This window comes from Lethenteron reissneri, chromosome 18 (assembly GCF_015708825.2).
Source record: "Lethenteron reissneri isolate LAM-NWPU_2019-01 chromosome 18, ASM1570882v1, whole genome shotgun sequence".
NCBI classification, from domain to species: Eukaryota; Metazoa; Chordata; class Hyperoartia; order Petromyzontiformes; family Petromyzontidae; genus Lethenteron; species Lethenteron reissneri.
This window is the reverse complement of record NC_083796.1, coordinates 9151963-9166311: the sequence shown is the minus strand read 5'-3', so window position 1 is coordinate 9166311 and position 14349 is coordinate 9151963. Positions and strand designations below refer to the sequence as shown.

Genomic DNA, 14349 nt, shown 5'->3' with positions numbered 1-14349 from the left:
CTCGATTGGATCACGGGAAGTGGGTTAAAAAACGACAGAAAGATTTGCACGGTCGTAAGCGTGCAAGCAAGCAAGCAAGTGAACTTAATATAAAGGATTTAAAAATACTGGATAATCGCAATCTGTAATAGAGTTTTTTTTTGTTGGGTTAGATCACAAAAAAACCCTCTTATGGATGAGATTGGTCGCGAAAGCCTACGTGTTAAATCGCAATCTGGTCAACAATTTGGGATGGCGAGGGAGAAAAACGTGGATTTGGAAAAATGGGGCGGCAGGGATAATAGGAGGTTTCGTGGAACCTTATGTCCTGCGGATATGAGAAGCCATGGGTAACAGGGTCGCGGAAATTCACAGTTCGACTGCAGTTTCTGTAGCTGTACGATAAGCAATCCAATAGATGGCCAGACAGACAATGAGATGCTGACCTGTCTATATGTTTTTTTTTGCACTGATTTCACTTTTCATGGGTACTCCGGTTCTTCCAACATTTAAAATAACAAATGGCCGCCAATCATTTAAATACATGTAAAACATTCTCATAAAGTTTCCAAATTAGTTTTAGGCTTACCAGATAAACATGTTTTATTCTTGTTTTCATAAACTCGAAGTTGATAACCTAAACTCAAAGTGCGAATGCAGAATTCTCACCAATGGGGCGGCTTCTGACATGTGAATGAGATCTTGGGAGAAGTGGAATTTGCCATGAGGGTAGTCGCTGCCTGCCAGGAAGATCTCCGCGCTGTCGGCCGAGCTATTCACCCTGGCTCCTCCACTCGCCATCACCAGCTTCAGCTGAAACGTCCGTCGCAGCTCCGGGATGTCATCATCCAATGCCTGAATATAGAACGATGCAACGTACAGCAAAAAAAAAGCTCTGTTATCCGGCACTTTTACCATCCGGAATGCTGTACTAACCGGCATCTGTTATAGACGGCAAATACAAATCTTCCTTCACGTATCCGGAAAAAAGTTCGACAGCCATCCGGCATCCTGCCGTGCGCTTCGGGAAGCTGCCGAGTGCTGGCGGGAGACTGTAATACAGTCTGAAAAATAAGAATAAGTTTTACCCTTTCTGGCAATAAAACAGGATATGTTAAGATGTTCAAACACCAAATAGAAATCGTTTGCAACAATTCAAGTCTGCAATAACCACACGCACTTGTGGTGAACATCCAAACAAAACATGCTCTAGTCATATATGGTATTGTCTTGAAACTTATTGGCCTACACCAGAGACAGCCTTGTTTTGTATGGCCTAGTCTCCCCAGTGTCAGACCAGAGAACGCCAAAATGTGAACAGTACAAAGACAATGCCACTATCAGAGCATTTATAGCTCGGGGTGAGCAGCTATATCATGGGATAACTTTTTTGCCAGCATGAAAGTATGACAAATGAATAAGAATAGGTTTGACCCTTTCTGGCAATAAAACAGGTGTTAAAATGTTCAAAAACCAAATTTCTGTATTTTGCAAGGAATCAGGTTTGGTGTAAGCCAATCACTTTAAAAGACAGTGCACATATTATTATCAGAGCATGATTCTGTTTGCATGTTCACCAGAAGTACGTGTGGTTGATGCAGACTTGATACCTTGCAAAAGGTTTCTATTTGGTGTTTGAACATCTTAACATCTCCTGTTTTATTTGCCAGAAAAGGGTAAACCCTATTCTTATTTTTCATACTCTGATACTGGCAAAAAAGGTCCCATGACCACAATAGAGTACAGAAACTGCTGTTTACCGCACTCTCTACGGCCCCACCGCTTCTCTACAATCAACGTACAATGATCTACGACTGACTGGTGAGTACTTTTTTAAAAGAGCATATTATTTCTTATAGCATAGTTAAAATGTAGACTAGTTTTTTTTTACGATTTACGTTAAGGCTAATTGTCGAGCGACGCAGAAGACAGGAGGAAACAACACAAATGAGATGGGTAAAAACACCGAGATAACAAAACAATCGATCTCCCTTGAATCGAATCAAGATGCTGGATCATGACGAGATTAATTAAATCACCCATTAAATGCGGATAAATCCAGAGTAAGTGAATTTCAAAGAGCAATGACTTACCGCACAACAAGAGTTGCAGCAATTAAACATTACAAACCAAAATTAATAGGTAAAAAGAACAATAGACAAAAAGGACAAAACAAATATATACCACGTTAAAATTATAATGGGAAAATGCCCCGGAAACATTTTCTTAAGCGGCTTCAGATTACTTAAGTCCCCTAAGAAGGCCTTGATCATTGCCTGCCCCACATTTGATGTCTCCTGCCTGCACAGATGTATACATGTGTACATGTGACCAACACAAGCCAATTTAAATAAATGGCACCCCCCCCCCCCAACTGGAAATAGGTTTGAAGAACGGCACTACAGAATTGATACGTTGTGTCATTCAGCTTTGAACATAATTCTATATCTTGTCAAAAATACGGAGGAAAAGCACAGAAGACAACTGGCCCCCCTTCTATCCCAATTGGCCCCATCCAGTGACAACTCCCTCCAGCACCCCTCCTCACTCACTCCTTAAGCCCCTCATTCCAAATACATCCTCCTGGCACTCCATAACCCCTCCCCCCTCCCTCGCTCCACCATCACCCATTCTTTTATCCGTACGCCACCCAATCTCTTGCTTAGTGACGACCGGGTAGGAGGCAGACTTGACACTCAATTACATTCTGCAGCTGAAAATGCAGCCCCCTCCTAAACTGGTGCGGAGATTTCCCAGCTTGCAATTTACTAAACCACACGCTTCACTCAGCCACACGTATTTTGACACCATTTCCAGTACTTAAGATTTGTCGCCCCTTTGTAAAATATTAGCAAATGTTAAAATGTTTGGCTATCTGACTGAAGAATTTAATGAAGAATTGTGTAATCCCTCTGTGTGCAATATTATTATCATTAAACTGTTACTATTCTGAATGTGAAACACAATCACACATTCCAGGAATTTCAGGAGATTTTAACAATAAGCGCATTACGAAGGTACGATTATGGTTACAAACATACCTTATCCACACATACATCGTTAGAAAATGCGGTGTTTCAAGTTAATTAAACATGAAGTATTAAGCAGCAACTTTCTCTTTTAACCATGTTTTGCTTTCACATCAAGTAAAAATTCGGGCTTATTTATTATAAAGACGGTCACCGTGTTGGATCTTATTTTAAGTTACCTTTTCATAAACCATTCAATAAACCATACAAATAACCCTCTCGGTGGGTGGGAGGGGGGGGGCAACTGCACATTTGATTATGGGTGAAAAATAATATTGACTCGAGAGAAAAAAAACACAATCAATGTTCAGTTTAAGGTCGATGGCTTTCACACGATAACTTTTGGACCACTTTTAAAAGTCAACAGCAAAATACTTTGGGCTCCTTGCCCCAGAGAGGGTTAAAGTGGCGCTGCTCAGATATTCCATTCCGCTCACGCCTTTTGCCATAATCTGGACTGCTCCCACCCACCGGCTGCACATTAACCTTTGCCTCGTGTTCGCCTTCCTGACATTTATTCAGCGCCGCGGGAAAGTATTATAATCTCTCTCCGGCTATAATTTTAAATTAGCATGCGCTACTGATAAGTGCTCAAATCTGCTATTAAAAATTAAGTGGAAATACTATAAAGTTAATGAATAAAGCTTGATAAGGGGGTGGCTCCATACTCAGCCTCATCATTAAAACTGGGATTGGGTTTTTGCAATGACATGTGGGCGATGAGCAGCATTCCAATAAGCCGCGCATGAGAAGCGTGATTTACGTGGCGACGCGCTGAGTGTCTGGTGAGTGGCGGTACCTTGAGGAAAATGTTCGCGGCCGACTGTTCATTCTCAAATGAAACTGTGCCAGATGTCTCTGCGAAGGCGCTGCCATCCTCTGGGGCCATCCTCCAGGTGACTGAAACTTCTCCAAAGATGCCAGGTCCTCGCTCAAGACTAGAAGACAAGAAAGCATTGCATAATGTGTTGACCGGGGCAGAGTTTTGAGCTTGTTGATTGCTAAATGTACCGTCACCCGAATAAGACCAGGAAGCACGCTGGCTTTACGTATATTTGTAACTTTCACCAATTATTACGCACCACCCATAAGCATGATATGAACACGGTTTCACAGTGGTTACCCGGGCTATGTAAGGTAATAAAGTGGCATGAACTAAATAACCCACGTAAAAGATTAATCTCAATATGAGCCTCCTCGAACTTTAGGAAAATACATATGAATGTTGAAGGAGAATAATTGATTTAAAAAAATCACTGGTGAAATGGAATGTGATTTTGTGTTTTTTCCCCACTTGGAGAAAGTTTTGTGCTGGGAACACTTAGTTGAATATCAATAATAAATGTCAACACACTTGACACTTTCCTAACTGTGCGGTAAGTTGTTTACAGTTTAGGATTTAAACAGTTAAACAGCTAAACGTGAGTTATAAAATATGTTGAAACGTGAAACGTTTTTTTAAAAAATACCTTTCAACAAATATAAATAATTCAAAGGCAATACTATATACTTATAGACACATACCAGCATGTATACATTTTTGTATAAAATATTATTTTTAAAGTTAACATGTGATCAAAAGATGAAGATTGTCAGATTAATTTGACAAACCTAAGTTTATAATATTGCATAGATCTGTCACTGTCGTAATAGTGAAACAACAACAAAACTTGGATACCAATGGAGTTTTTGAATCTTGAAGGCTAAGAATATACTAATCGGTGGGCTGTAAATATATCAGTCATTTCCACGAAATGGGGTATCACAGACATGCATACTCACACTTATACACATGCCACATTTGTCGGTATTTCACTATTCACTTCAATGTAAGTTTTAGTGCAGAAAATGCGGCCTCAAAGTAAGCCTAGCATTAGGTTGAAAGGCTGTATTTTATATATCATGTATTGAAAACCTCCCAATACAACATTCATATAGTAGAAGACATATTTGCAGAAATAACTAGTTGCCTTTGCTCATACTATACAACAGGGCACTTTTTTCAGAGGGACACAAGTAGTATTACAGGATTTTAAGGAATATTAATTCATAATTCAACATCCCTTTGTCAATCCACTGCTGGATGAAGGTCCTACCCATGCTGTGTTGATCATAGGGGTTGTTAAAATATACTTCTCAACACAGGTCTTAGTGTAATGCTATAGCCACTACACCACCACTCCACCCAGTCATCGTAAATGTCGGTTTTTCAGTAAATACACAAAAGGTTTGTAATAGACATCTTAAGATTGGTTACACTGAATCGCCGTTCATCCGTGTCCTGAAAACAAAAGACAGCACACAGTGTGATTTTTGCACATTTAAGACACTTCCGTGCAGACGTCCGTTGACTGTTTTGAGTAATAAAGCGAATGAGGACAATGAGTGCAGACACTCGAATGACAGTACTGAGATCGCACTGCAGAGTAATGGGAAATGACTCTAACAAGAATAAAAGAGGGCAATACTTCACTACGGCGGTTCCATTGTACGTCCCATGAGGCTCTCCTATGAACACTTGTCTGGATAAGCTGGCGACAGAGATGACTCCTGCTGCGTCTGGGTCCGCTGCTATCACAATCACAGCTCTGCCTGCAAGGGGCACATTAACAGCGGGCATCATTGCTGATTTTACGTACGACAAACAAGCTAAATTTCGATTTAAAGCTTTCGTGACTGCAGGGATTCATCTTCTTGGTTCTTTCGGTAAAGTCACGTAGAAGGGAAGTAATAAAACAATAAAAAGAAAACATAATAAAATAATTCTCACGACGTTTCGGCCACAACGCAAGCAGCCGTCCTCAGGTGAAAACCAGGTCTGTCGAGGCGACAGCGTCTGAATGAAACAGCACACGAGCTTGGAGCATATAGCATGCTGCTAATCCTACATAATGCACAGGCATATGTAGTACTAATCACATTCCTGCATTTCCCAAAAATATGCTAAATTCCTCTTGATATGCAAATTTATTTTATCAAGGCGCCCAGCTTATATATATGCTCCAAGCTCGTGTGTTGTTTCATTCAGACGCTGTCGCCTCGACAGACCTGGTTTTCACCTGAGGACGGCTGCTTGCGTTGTGGCCGAAACGTCGTGAGAATTATTTTATTATGTTTTCTTTTTATTGTTTTATTACTTCCCTTCTACGTGACTTTACCGAAAGAACCAAGAAGACCAACAAGCTATTGACTTCAATTAGCGTCATCGTCATAGGGAATGGTACTGTTGGTAAACAGTATTTCATATCTTTGCAGTTTGTTATTATTTTCCAGCCGACCTTCGTACACTTGTAAAGTTTTGCGTAAAATAAAATTTGTATTATTTTCATGAATTTATATTTTATTGTTTTGATAATTGTTCACGATAAATAAATAAACAAATACATATGTATTATTGGCATGGTACGGACTACAAAGAAATATTTCTGAATGAGCTGAATCTTTTATGTATTTGCCATTTTGGCGGGCAATATATCATGCCAAGTGTATGATCCAGCAGGAATGTGCAATGTACAATAACATCGTCTGCATTCATAGGTGTAGCATGACATCTGCAGCAAATCCAGTAGCATTGCAAGACATGTACGGTGAAAATGAGAGCAACGCCTAGTGATGTGTTATGTTTAAATGCCATTAGATATATTAAATATCACCCCACACCTCATACAATGCCTTTCCAAATAACCTAATGCAACCCTGTTACACGGTTGCAAAGTGCACATATAATCATTAAACTGAGATAACCAATACTTTGTTTTCGAGTTAACCATACATTTACATGGTATTTGATTTAAAACAAACATCTCTATTATGATCAATAACAAAAAAACATATGTAAGGTGCCAAATCAAGGTGTCTTTGACAGCAAAAAAAAGAATACATTTTGATATTCTGCTCAGCACCCTGCTGTACTATAATTTAAGTATGATATTTTATTACGATTATAATCTTTCCCATGGCGGCATACCACCCGTTGCAGAGATTTCGCCGTTGGTGGCGGCAGACACGAGCTGTACAGTGTATGTCTCCTCCCCTTCCAGCACGGAGTCTGGCAAGGTGCGGAGGCTGATTGTCTTTCGGCTGTCACCCTGTTCAACACACAGTCGCAACAAAGGTCTTCAAACACACTGACATCTCACTGCCGGTTTGATAAAGAATGACGCACGGACACGCACAGGCAGCGGATAATCACATAGATAATTGACATGCTAAATTCAGACAATGACACAAATTCACATATTTGCTCAAATAAATTACACGAAAATTTTTATTTCATATATATAAAGCATGGCGTCTGCATTTCAATTACGTCTCGAAAAGTGACAATGCCAGATAGAGGAATAAGGTCATCTCGAGCTGCCATCTCCAGCTGCCACGTCACTTGGATGGTCCCAGTGGTTCCATGGGTCCTGGTGATGGCAGCTTCCAACAGGCCATCGGGGTCATCGAATGTGCGCGATTCCTGCACGTGCAGCTGTAGCCAAAGCAATGACAGGACATTTGATGGGGTCAGTGGAATAACGGTGGCAACCCACTTTGAAAGCAAAGGGAGACGTCGCATTGTTAAAGCCACGCCGCCAGTTATGAAGTTACAAAGTGGCTTCCTGAAAATTTAATTAACCGCGTTAATATTATGTTCCTAATTTTATGGTTGGCCGTTGAATTGCTCTGTTTGTAAAGGATATGCTTAGAAATCAAATGTAGAAATATATGTAATTGTTTCTTTTTTTACTTTATATATTTACACATGAACCAACATTTACATGGGTTGAATATGCATTAGAAACACCAGTTATTATTATTATTATATTGAGAGAAATGGCACACAAACATTTGTATGTACTTTTTCACGTAAAAAAATACGTACATGTATCTAGTATTGTATAACCAAAGAGCACTTACTATTGTCTGTTCAAAAGCAAAGAGGCCAAAAGGAGAATCGTTGTTTGGGATGTTGATCGAGGCAATGATATCTCCTCCGAGTTTGGCTCCTCCAGTAACCAGAATCAGATGAATACTGAAGGTCTCCATATGCTCAAACATATCATCATCAATAATGGAAACTTCAATGACACCGACAGCCTAAAACACACGTAAATGTAAAAAAATGTTTTTGGCCGTCAAAAAGTATCATATTTTTTAATGGAGGCAAACTTTTAATAAACAAAAATAGAGCAAATTATGGGTTCATGATGATCTTTTGTCAGCAACTGTTTAAATGGCAAACTTAATTAGAATTTTTTACACGCAAAATGAACCATATTTAAACATTTTACCGACATGCTTTCAATTCTAAGGCCAGTATTAACATCATCTATGTTTTAAATGTAAAATATTTTTAGAAATCATTAATTTATGTCAAATTGGGAGAAAATTTCATTATATATTTCCCACTTAAACCGTTCTTCCAGAACCACGTAAATTGGGCCCTTTACATTATCATTTATCTGTAATGTTGAAACCAAGTATCAGGTAAAAAAAACTTTAAAATTTCAATGTTGGATCTTTTCTTTAGATTATCCGATTATTTGCATTGTGTTTCAGTTTAATGTGTTCTAGTACTAGTGTAGTGACGCTCAGACAACTTGAACTGTAGAGGTTTCTTTATTCATTATTTAGGACGCTCCACGCAGGTAACTTGACTTGGACAGGGATAACGCACAGATCGCTTGGGCCAGGGATAACGCACACATCGCTTGGGCCAGGGATAACGCACAGATCGCTTGGGCCAGGGATAACACACAGATCGCTTGGGCCAGGGATAACGCACAGATCGCTTGGGCCAGGGATAACACACAGATCGCTTGGGCCAGGGATAACGCACAGATCGCTTGGGCCAGGGATAACACACAGATGACTTGGGCCAGGGATAATGCACAGATCGCTTGGGCCAGGGATAACGCACAGATCGCTTGGGCCAGGGATAACGTGCAGATCGCTTGGGCCAGGGATAACGCACAGATGACTTGGGCCAGGGATAACACGCAGATCGCTTGGGCCAGGGATAACGCACAGATGACTTGGGCCAGGGATAACACACAGATCGCTTGGGCCAGGGTTAACGCACAGATCGCGTGGGCCAGGGATAACGCACAGATCGCTTGGGCCAGGGATAACGCACAGATCGCTTGGGCCAGGGATAACGCACAGATCGCTTGGGCCAGGGATAACGCACAGATGACTTGTGCCAGGGATAACGCACAGATGACTTGGGCCACGGATAACGCACAGATGACTTGGACAGGGATAACGCGCAGATCGCTTGGGCCAGAGATAACGCACAGATGACTTGGGCCAGGGATAACGCACAGATGACTTGGGCCAGGGATAACGCACAGATGACTTGGACAGGGATAACGCGCAGATCGCTTGGGCCAGGGATAACGCATAGATGACTTGGGCCAGGGATAACGCACAGATGACTTGGGCCAGGGATAACGCACAGATGACTTGGACAGGGATAACGCATATATGACTTGGGCCAGGGATAACGCACAGATCGCTTGGGCCAGGGATAACGCACAGATGACTTGGGCCACGGATAACGCGCAGATCGCTTGGGCCAGGGATAACGCACAGATGACTTGGGCCAGGGATAACGCACAGATCGCTTGGGCCAGGGATAACGCACAGATGACTTGGGCCAGGGATAACGCACAGATGACTTGGGCCAGGGATGGCACGCAAGTAGCGACGACGCGAAGACAGCGACGGCATGAAGACAGCGATGGCGTGAAGACAGTCGACCCCGATCCCATGGCAGCCCCAAACCTCGCCTATCACCCGTTTTTATTGCCGGCGTGGACCCCAAACTCCGCCCTCGGTCACGCCTTCTTTCTCGCATTAGCTCGCACTTTCCCGAACTTCCCAGATGGTTCCCTTCTGTAGTTACACCTCGTGACCACTCGGTCACGCACTGTCCCTGCACCTGCACTGTCTCCACACGCACTGTCTCTCTCCCCGTACTGTCTCTACACGAGTAAAGCGTGACGCTACCCAATGCCACGACACCACTTTTGGTGGGGAAAGCACAGGAGTCACGTAATATTAGTGTCGTAATTTCCTTAGATGACTTTCACATCAATCCAATCATCGAGAATGGTTCAATCTGAAAACCAAACATTCGATTCATCTGAAATTTCAACACTTGGATTCAAGTTTTCGATCAATCCGAACGCCAGCAACAGATCCCTACCGTATGGCTCTTGTGCAAGAGATTTTTGGAAAAAAATCTATGAGAGAAGGCACCATACCTGGCCATCAGTGAAGGCCACTGTTCCACTTGCTGGAGTGAAGTCTTCCTGGCTAGCTGTTCCCACACGAGCCTCCCAATGCAGGCCCACATCTCCAAAGTGTCCAGCCACCCGGATCACTGGCAGCCGCAGCACATTGTCCGGGGGTGGGAGCTCATGGCCAAGTACAACTCCACTTATCTCCTGCATCGCACACGCAACGTGGCAGTAGGCCAATTGCATACAAAACACTCAACCGATGTAAAAAAGCACAAATATGAGAGCAGAATGTGCCTAAGGAGATCATTGGCTTATCAAAACAGAATAGGAATATGGAAATTAGATACATTATATACAACTCCTTAATCAATTTAAATCTGTCTAATATGAACGTTGTAAAATATTTGCCGTTGTGAAAAATATTTTTCATGTAAAATGAAATATAATGTATATATTACCTAACTACAAATACATGCTTCTCTCTGGTTTCATGTCTATGAAAATTCCAGTATTTATCGACACTTTTCTTTCAAGCATCCATTTAGGGATGTAATTAGAATCAGTTGGACTTAGGAGACAAGACACTATTACCCGGGTGACATTGAACTGAATGAATCCATGAGGTTCATCGTTCTCCTCCACAGTAATGCCAGCCAGCTCTGCCCCAAGGCGTCTGACAGTCGGCCAGGAGTCCCCAGACACGTTTCCCAACAGCTCCACTGACGAAATGTTCACGTAGAACATCTCCCTCAGCTCTGGAATTGCATCCTGAGGCGTAAGTAAGTAAAAAGAAAAACCTTCTCAAGTTTTCTGTAACGTTTTAAATAATTGCTATCAAAATCAACTTGGCTATTGGCCAAATGATAAAAAAAGCATTTTTTCATTACATAGCCGTTGTATTAAGCTAGATCACGGGCCCATGAGTAAGCACCATGCTGCCACACATACGCAAGATTTATTTCAAGATGTGCATATTTTGAACAAACCTGCTGTAACAGAAAATGAAAACTATTCATTTTTTTAATGCAAAGGCTGAATTACAACACGCATGGTCAAGCATACTATACGGAGGCCTCCATCCATGAAACCTTACAATTTCCTCTTGCATAAAATAGATTACCACGTTAATACTCACGGGCAGAATTTCTATCTGGACAATTGCCTCCGTTGTGTTTTCTCTTAAGATGATGCTGGCCACTGTGGCAGTAAAATCCATGTTCTCAGATGCCCTGTGCACCATCGGTTGGGATCTGGCAACGGTTGTCAAGTAATGTACGGCCACATCTCCATATGAGCCACCTTCCCTGCTCACCTTCAGCGCCACATGACTGACATTTTCTGCACAGAAAGCAAAGGATATTAATTTTACTAAATGGCTCGTATAACAGATACTGACATGCTTACATTGCAAAGCTATTAGCACTCCGTTTTTGGATGTGCCAATGTCAGATGTAGCCAAGATAATTTAATGAAAGGCATGATGTAGCTTGGCTTTTATTTTCATAGCCCTTTTAAATACTAAAAATAGCGACCTCTGATTGCTGGTAATTAAAAAAAAAACACCCACTGGAAGGTCATTGTAGAAGTTATTTCAAATCTAAACATTGACCTACATTAGTAAGATTGTACTGAAAAGCTAATTGCACATCATGGCATGTCGATAACAATTACTGAAATGTTGACAATGGCACTATCAAGGACCCACGCGGAAGTAAGAGCGTATATAGCGGTAGCAGAAATAAATAACGTTATAATAAGTGTGCCTTTTGAGGAGTGCTTTAAATCTGAACGTTAAAAGCTGTCCTTGTCTAATGATCACTGTCACATATACAGGTGGACTTGGGTGTTTCTGATCAATAATTACAGAGCAATTTGGAAACAAAATAATTTTATAAGGTTCTTTATATATATAATTGATCGTCACCTCCCCGATCTCCTCTGATTCAATGACGTCCTTGCCTTGAAGATATTTTTTTATGAGTGCACATTCACTTTCAGCGCCCATTAATTAGAAGCTGGAAGAACAGATGAAGTAAAGGTTTGCCAGAGCATGCACATAGTCATTGTCATGGAAAAGGGCAGTTGCGTTTTTAACGACATTTCCATGGCTTTCTGTAGCATTTAGAGTGGTTAGATTTGCTCTGTAATTACCCATACACAATGTGACAGTGTTAAGCAAGCAGAGTAGGAGTTAAACAAAAGTTGCAGGCCGTTTGTGGAGAATCAATGGATGGATGTGTGTGTGTGTACGTTGAACTTATTTTACACCATACGTAGCCAGCCGAACACAAATTAACTTTAAGATACTGGAGGCCTCAAAGCTCAAACCACTGAGCCGGCATTGCCAAAATCGTGGGTTAGAATACAGGTAGCCACATTTTATTCAACTGGATTCTCAAGTGTAGCAATATGATAGTCTCACCCCTGTCATTAATGATAACACTCCAACAAAATATCGTGTTGAATTTGGGTTTACAATTAACTTGACTAAATTTCATCTCTGAGAGCGAAAATAATTGTTTGTCACGTGAACATCTCAGAGAATGCTTGAGAAATGCGATCCCTGTTATGGAAAGGATACATCAAAAGTGCTTTCTTCCACAAGGGATCTCTGACACAGTGGCAGTATGGTCCTGCGAGATTTCAAAAAGTATTCTTCGTCGCATCATGTGCTGTCAAATAGCATAATTGGAATTAAATTCGTTTGAGAAAAACAAAAAAAAGACTGCAGATGTGAAATTTGGATAGATCGAATTAAGGCAATATGAAGGCACTTTCCAATTTTAAACTTAGTTTTAGGATGCTTTGTTTTAAAACTCAACCGTCCATTAATTTAACATTTTAATCTTAGATGTTCCTACAGGTTATAGTTAATAAAGTGTGTGGACATTAACGAAATGAAATATTTAAAAGTGCTCGTTATACCTTTAACGAAAGAAATTATTAAACTCATGCAAAGATTTAAATAGTTGACATTGGAAATGCATATATACTTCTTTGCTTCCAAACCTAATTCAAATATATGAACACACACCCACACACACATGATTTCATTTTAAAAAGCATTGCTTTAAACTGTAAAAGTGTTCTAACAGCACAGAACTTAAAATTAAATTTTGGAAATACATATACTGGTCTCATACCACTCATCCCAAAAAGTGGCGTTTTTTTTCCTTTTACAGTTTTAATAAACTAGCCTCGTAGCTTCTTCTCATTCCACGTTGTTTTGATTTAAAAAAGGCCCTGAAGCCAAAATACCTGAGGGTTCTTCTACAGTGACGAACCATGACTCAGGATGCCAGCCGAATATACCGAAGGGTGAATCATTAGCCAAGATGTTGAGCAAAGCACTGCCGCTGGAGGCGTCAATCCTGGCCCTTGTCTGGCCATCCCGTCCAGACACAGTGACACTCCTCAGTTGTATGGAGATGGACTCCGTCAACTCAGGAATGGCATCCTCGAGCACAGTCAGGCTCAGCACAGAAATGTTTTGGCCAGATAAAAATGAGACCTGAAAATGAACGAAAATACGAATTATTTAGGCACTTTTTGCACATGTATGTAAACATTAAAATTGTGATGCAATACTAGTTAACCCGCTGTAAATGTGTGCCTGAAGCGATGCTTAAAAAAAGTTTTAAAGTTATCTTAGCGGTGTCTCATCAGATATCAACACAATGAAAATCAATCCTATCGATACATGTTATGAATTTCAAAAATAACATGAAGTTACCAATTGTTAATAAAAATTGTGATCAAATATTCTTAATGATACTCACCACTCCAGAATTTGGTGTGATGTCATTCACATCACCGATGGCAATCCAGTGCACAGACACCTGACCCAGCGTCCCAAGCTGACGTTCCACAATGAAGCTCACCATTTGGTCTACAGGGAGCTCTTCCAGTTCTGTATAAAGAGACTCCTACAAAAGTGAATGTGACATGTATAAATCACTTTTAAAAACTCAAAGGATGGAATCATGTCACCTGTAATGAAAACACCCAATCCACGCGTGATAATGATATATTTGTTTTCGCTATCTATTAAAGAGACTTGTTTGCCATCCTTTGAACGTCACGAGTAAAACATGATTAAGCGTGCGTAA

General features: G+C 40.9%; 1 protein-coding gene across 1 annotated transcript in view; it reads right to left on the bottom strand.

The window, feature by feature from the left end:
• Positions 1-14349, bottom strand: part of LOC133343843 (adhesion G-protein coupled receptor V1-like) — a 106726-nt gene that overhangs the window by 38767 nt on the left and 53610 nt on the right. The window contains 11 exon segments of the mRNA XM_061553750.1: positions 649-834; positions 3808-3946; positions 5477-5600; positions 6976-7096; positions 7318-7482; positions 7911-8090; positions 10262-10444; positions 10832-11008; positions 11376-11578; positions 13499-13751; positions 14020-14166. Of these exon segments, the coding sequence (XP_061409734.1) occupies positions 649-834; positions 3808-3946; positions 5477-5600; positions 6976-7096; positions 7318-7482; positions 7911-8090; positions 10262-10444; positions 10832-11008; positions 11376-11578; positions 13499-13751; positions 14020-14166 (1878 nt within the window).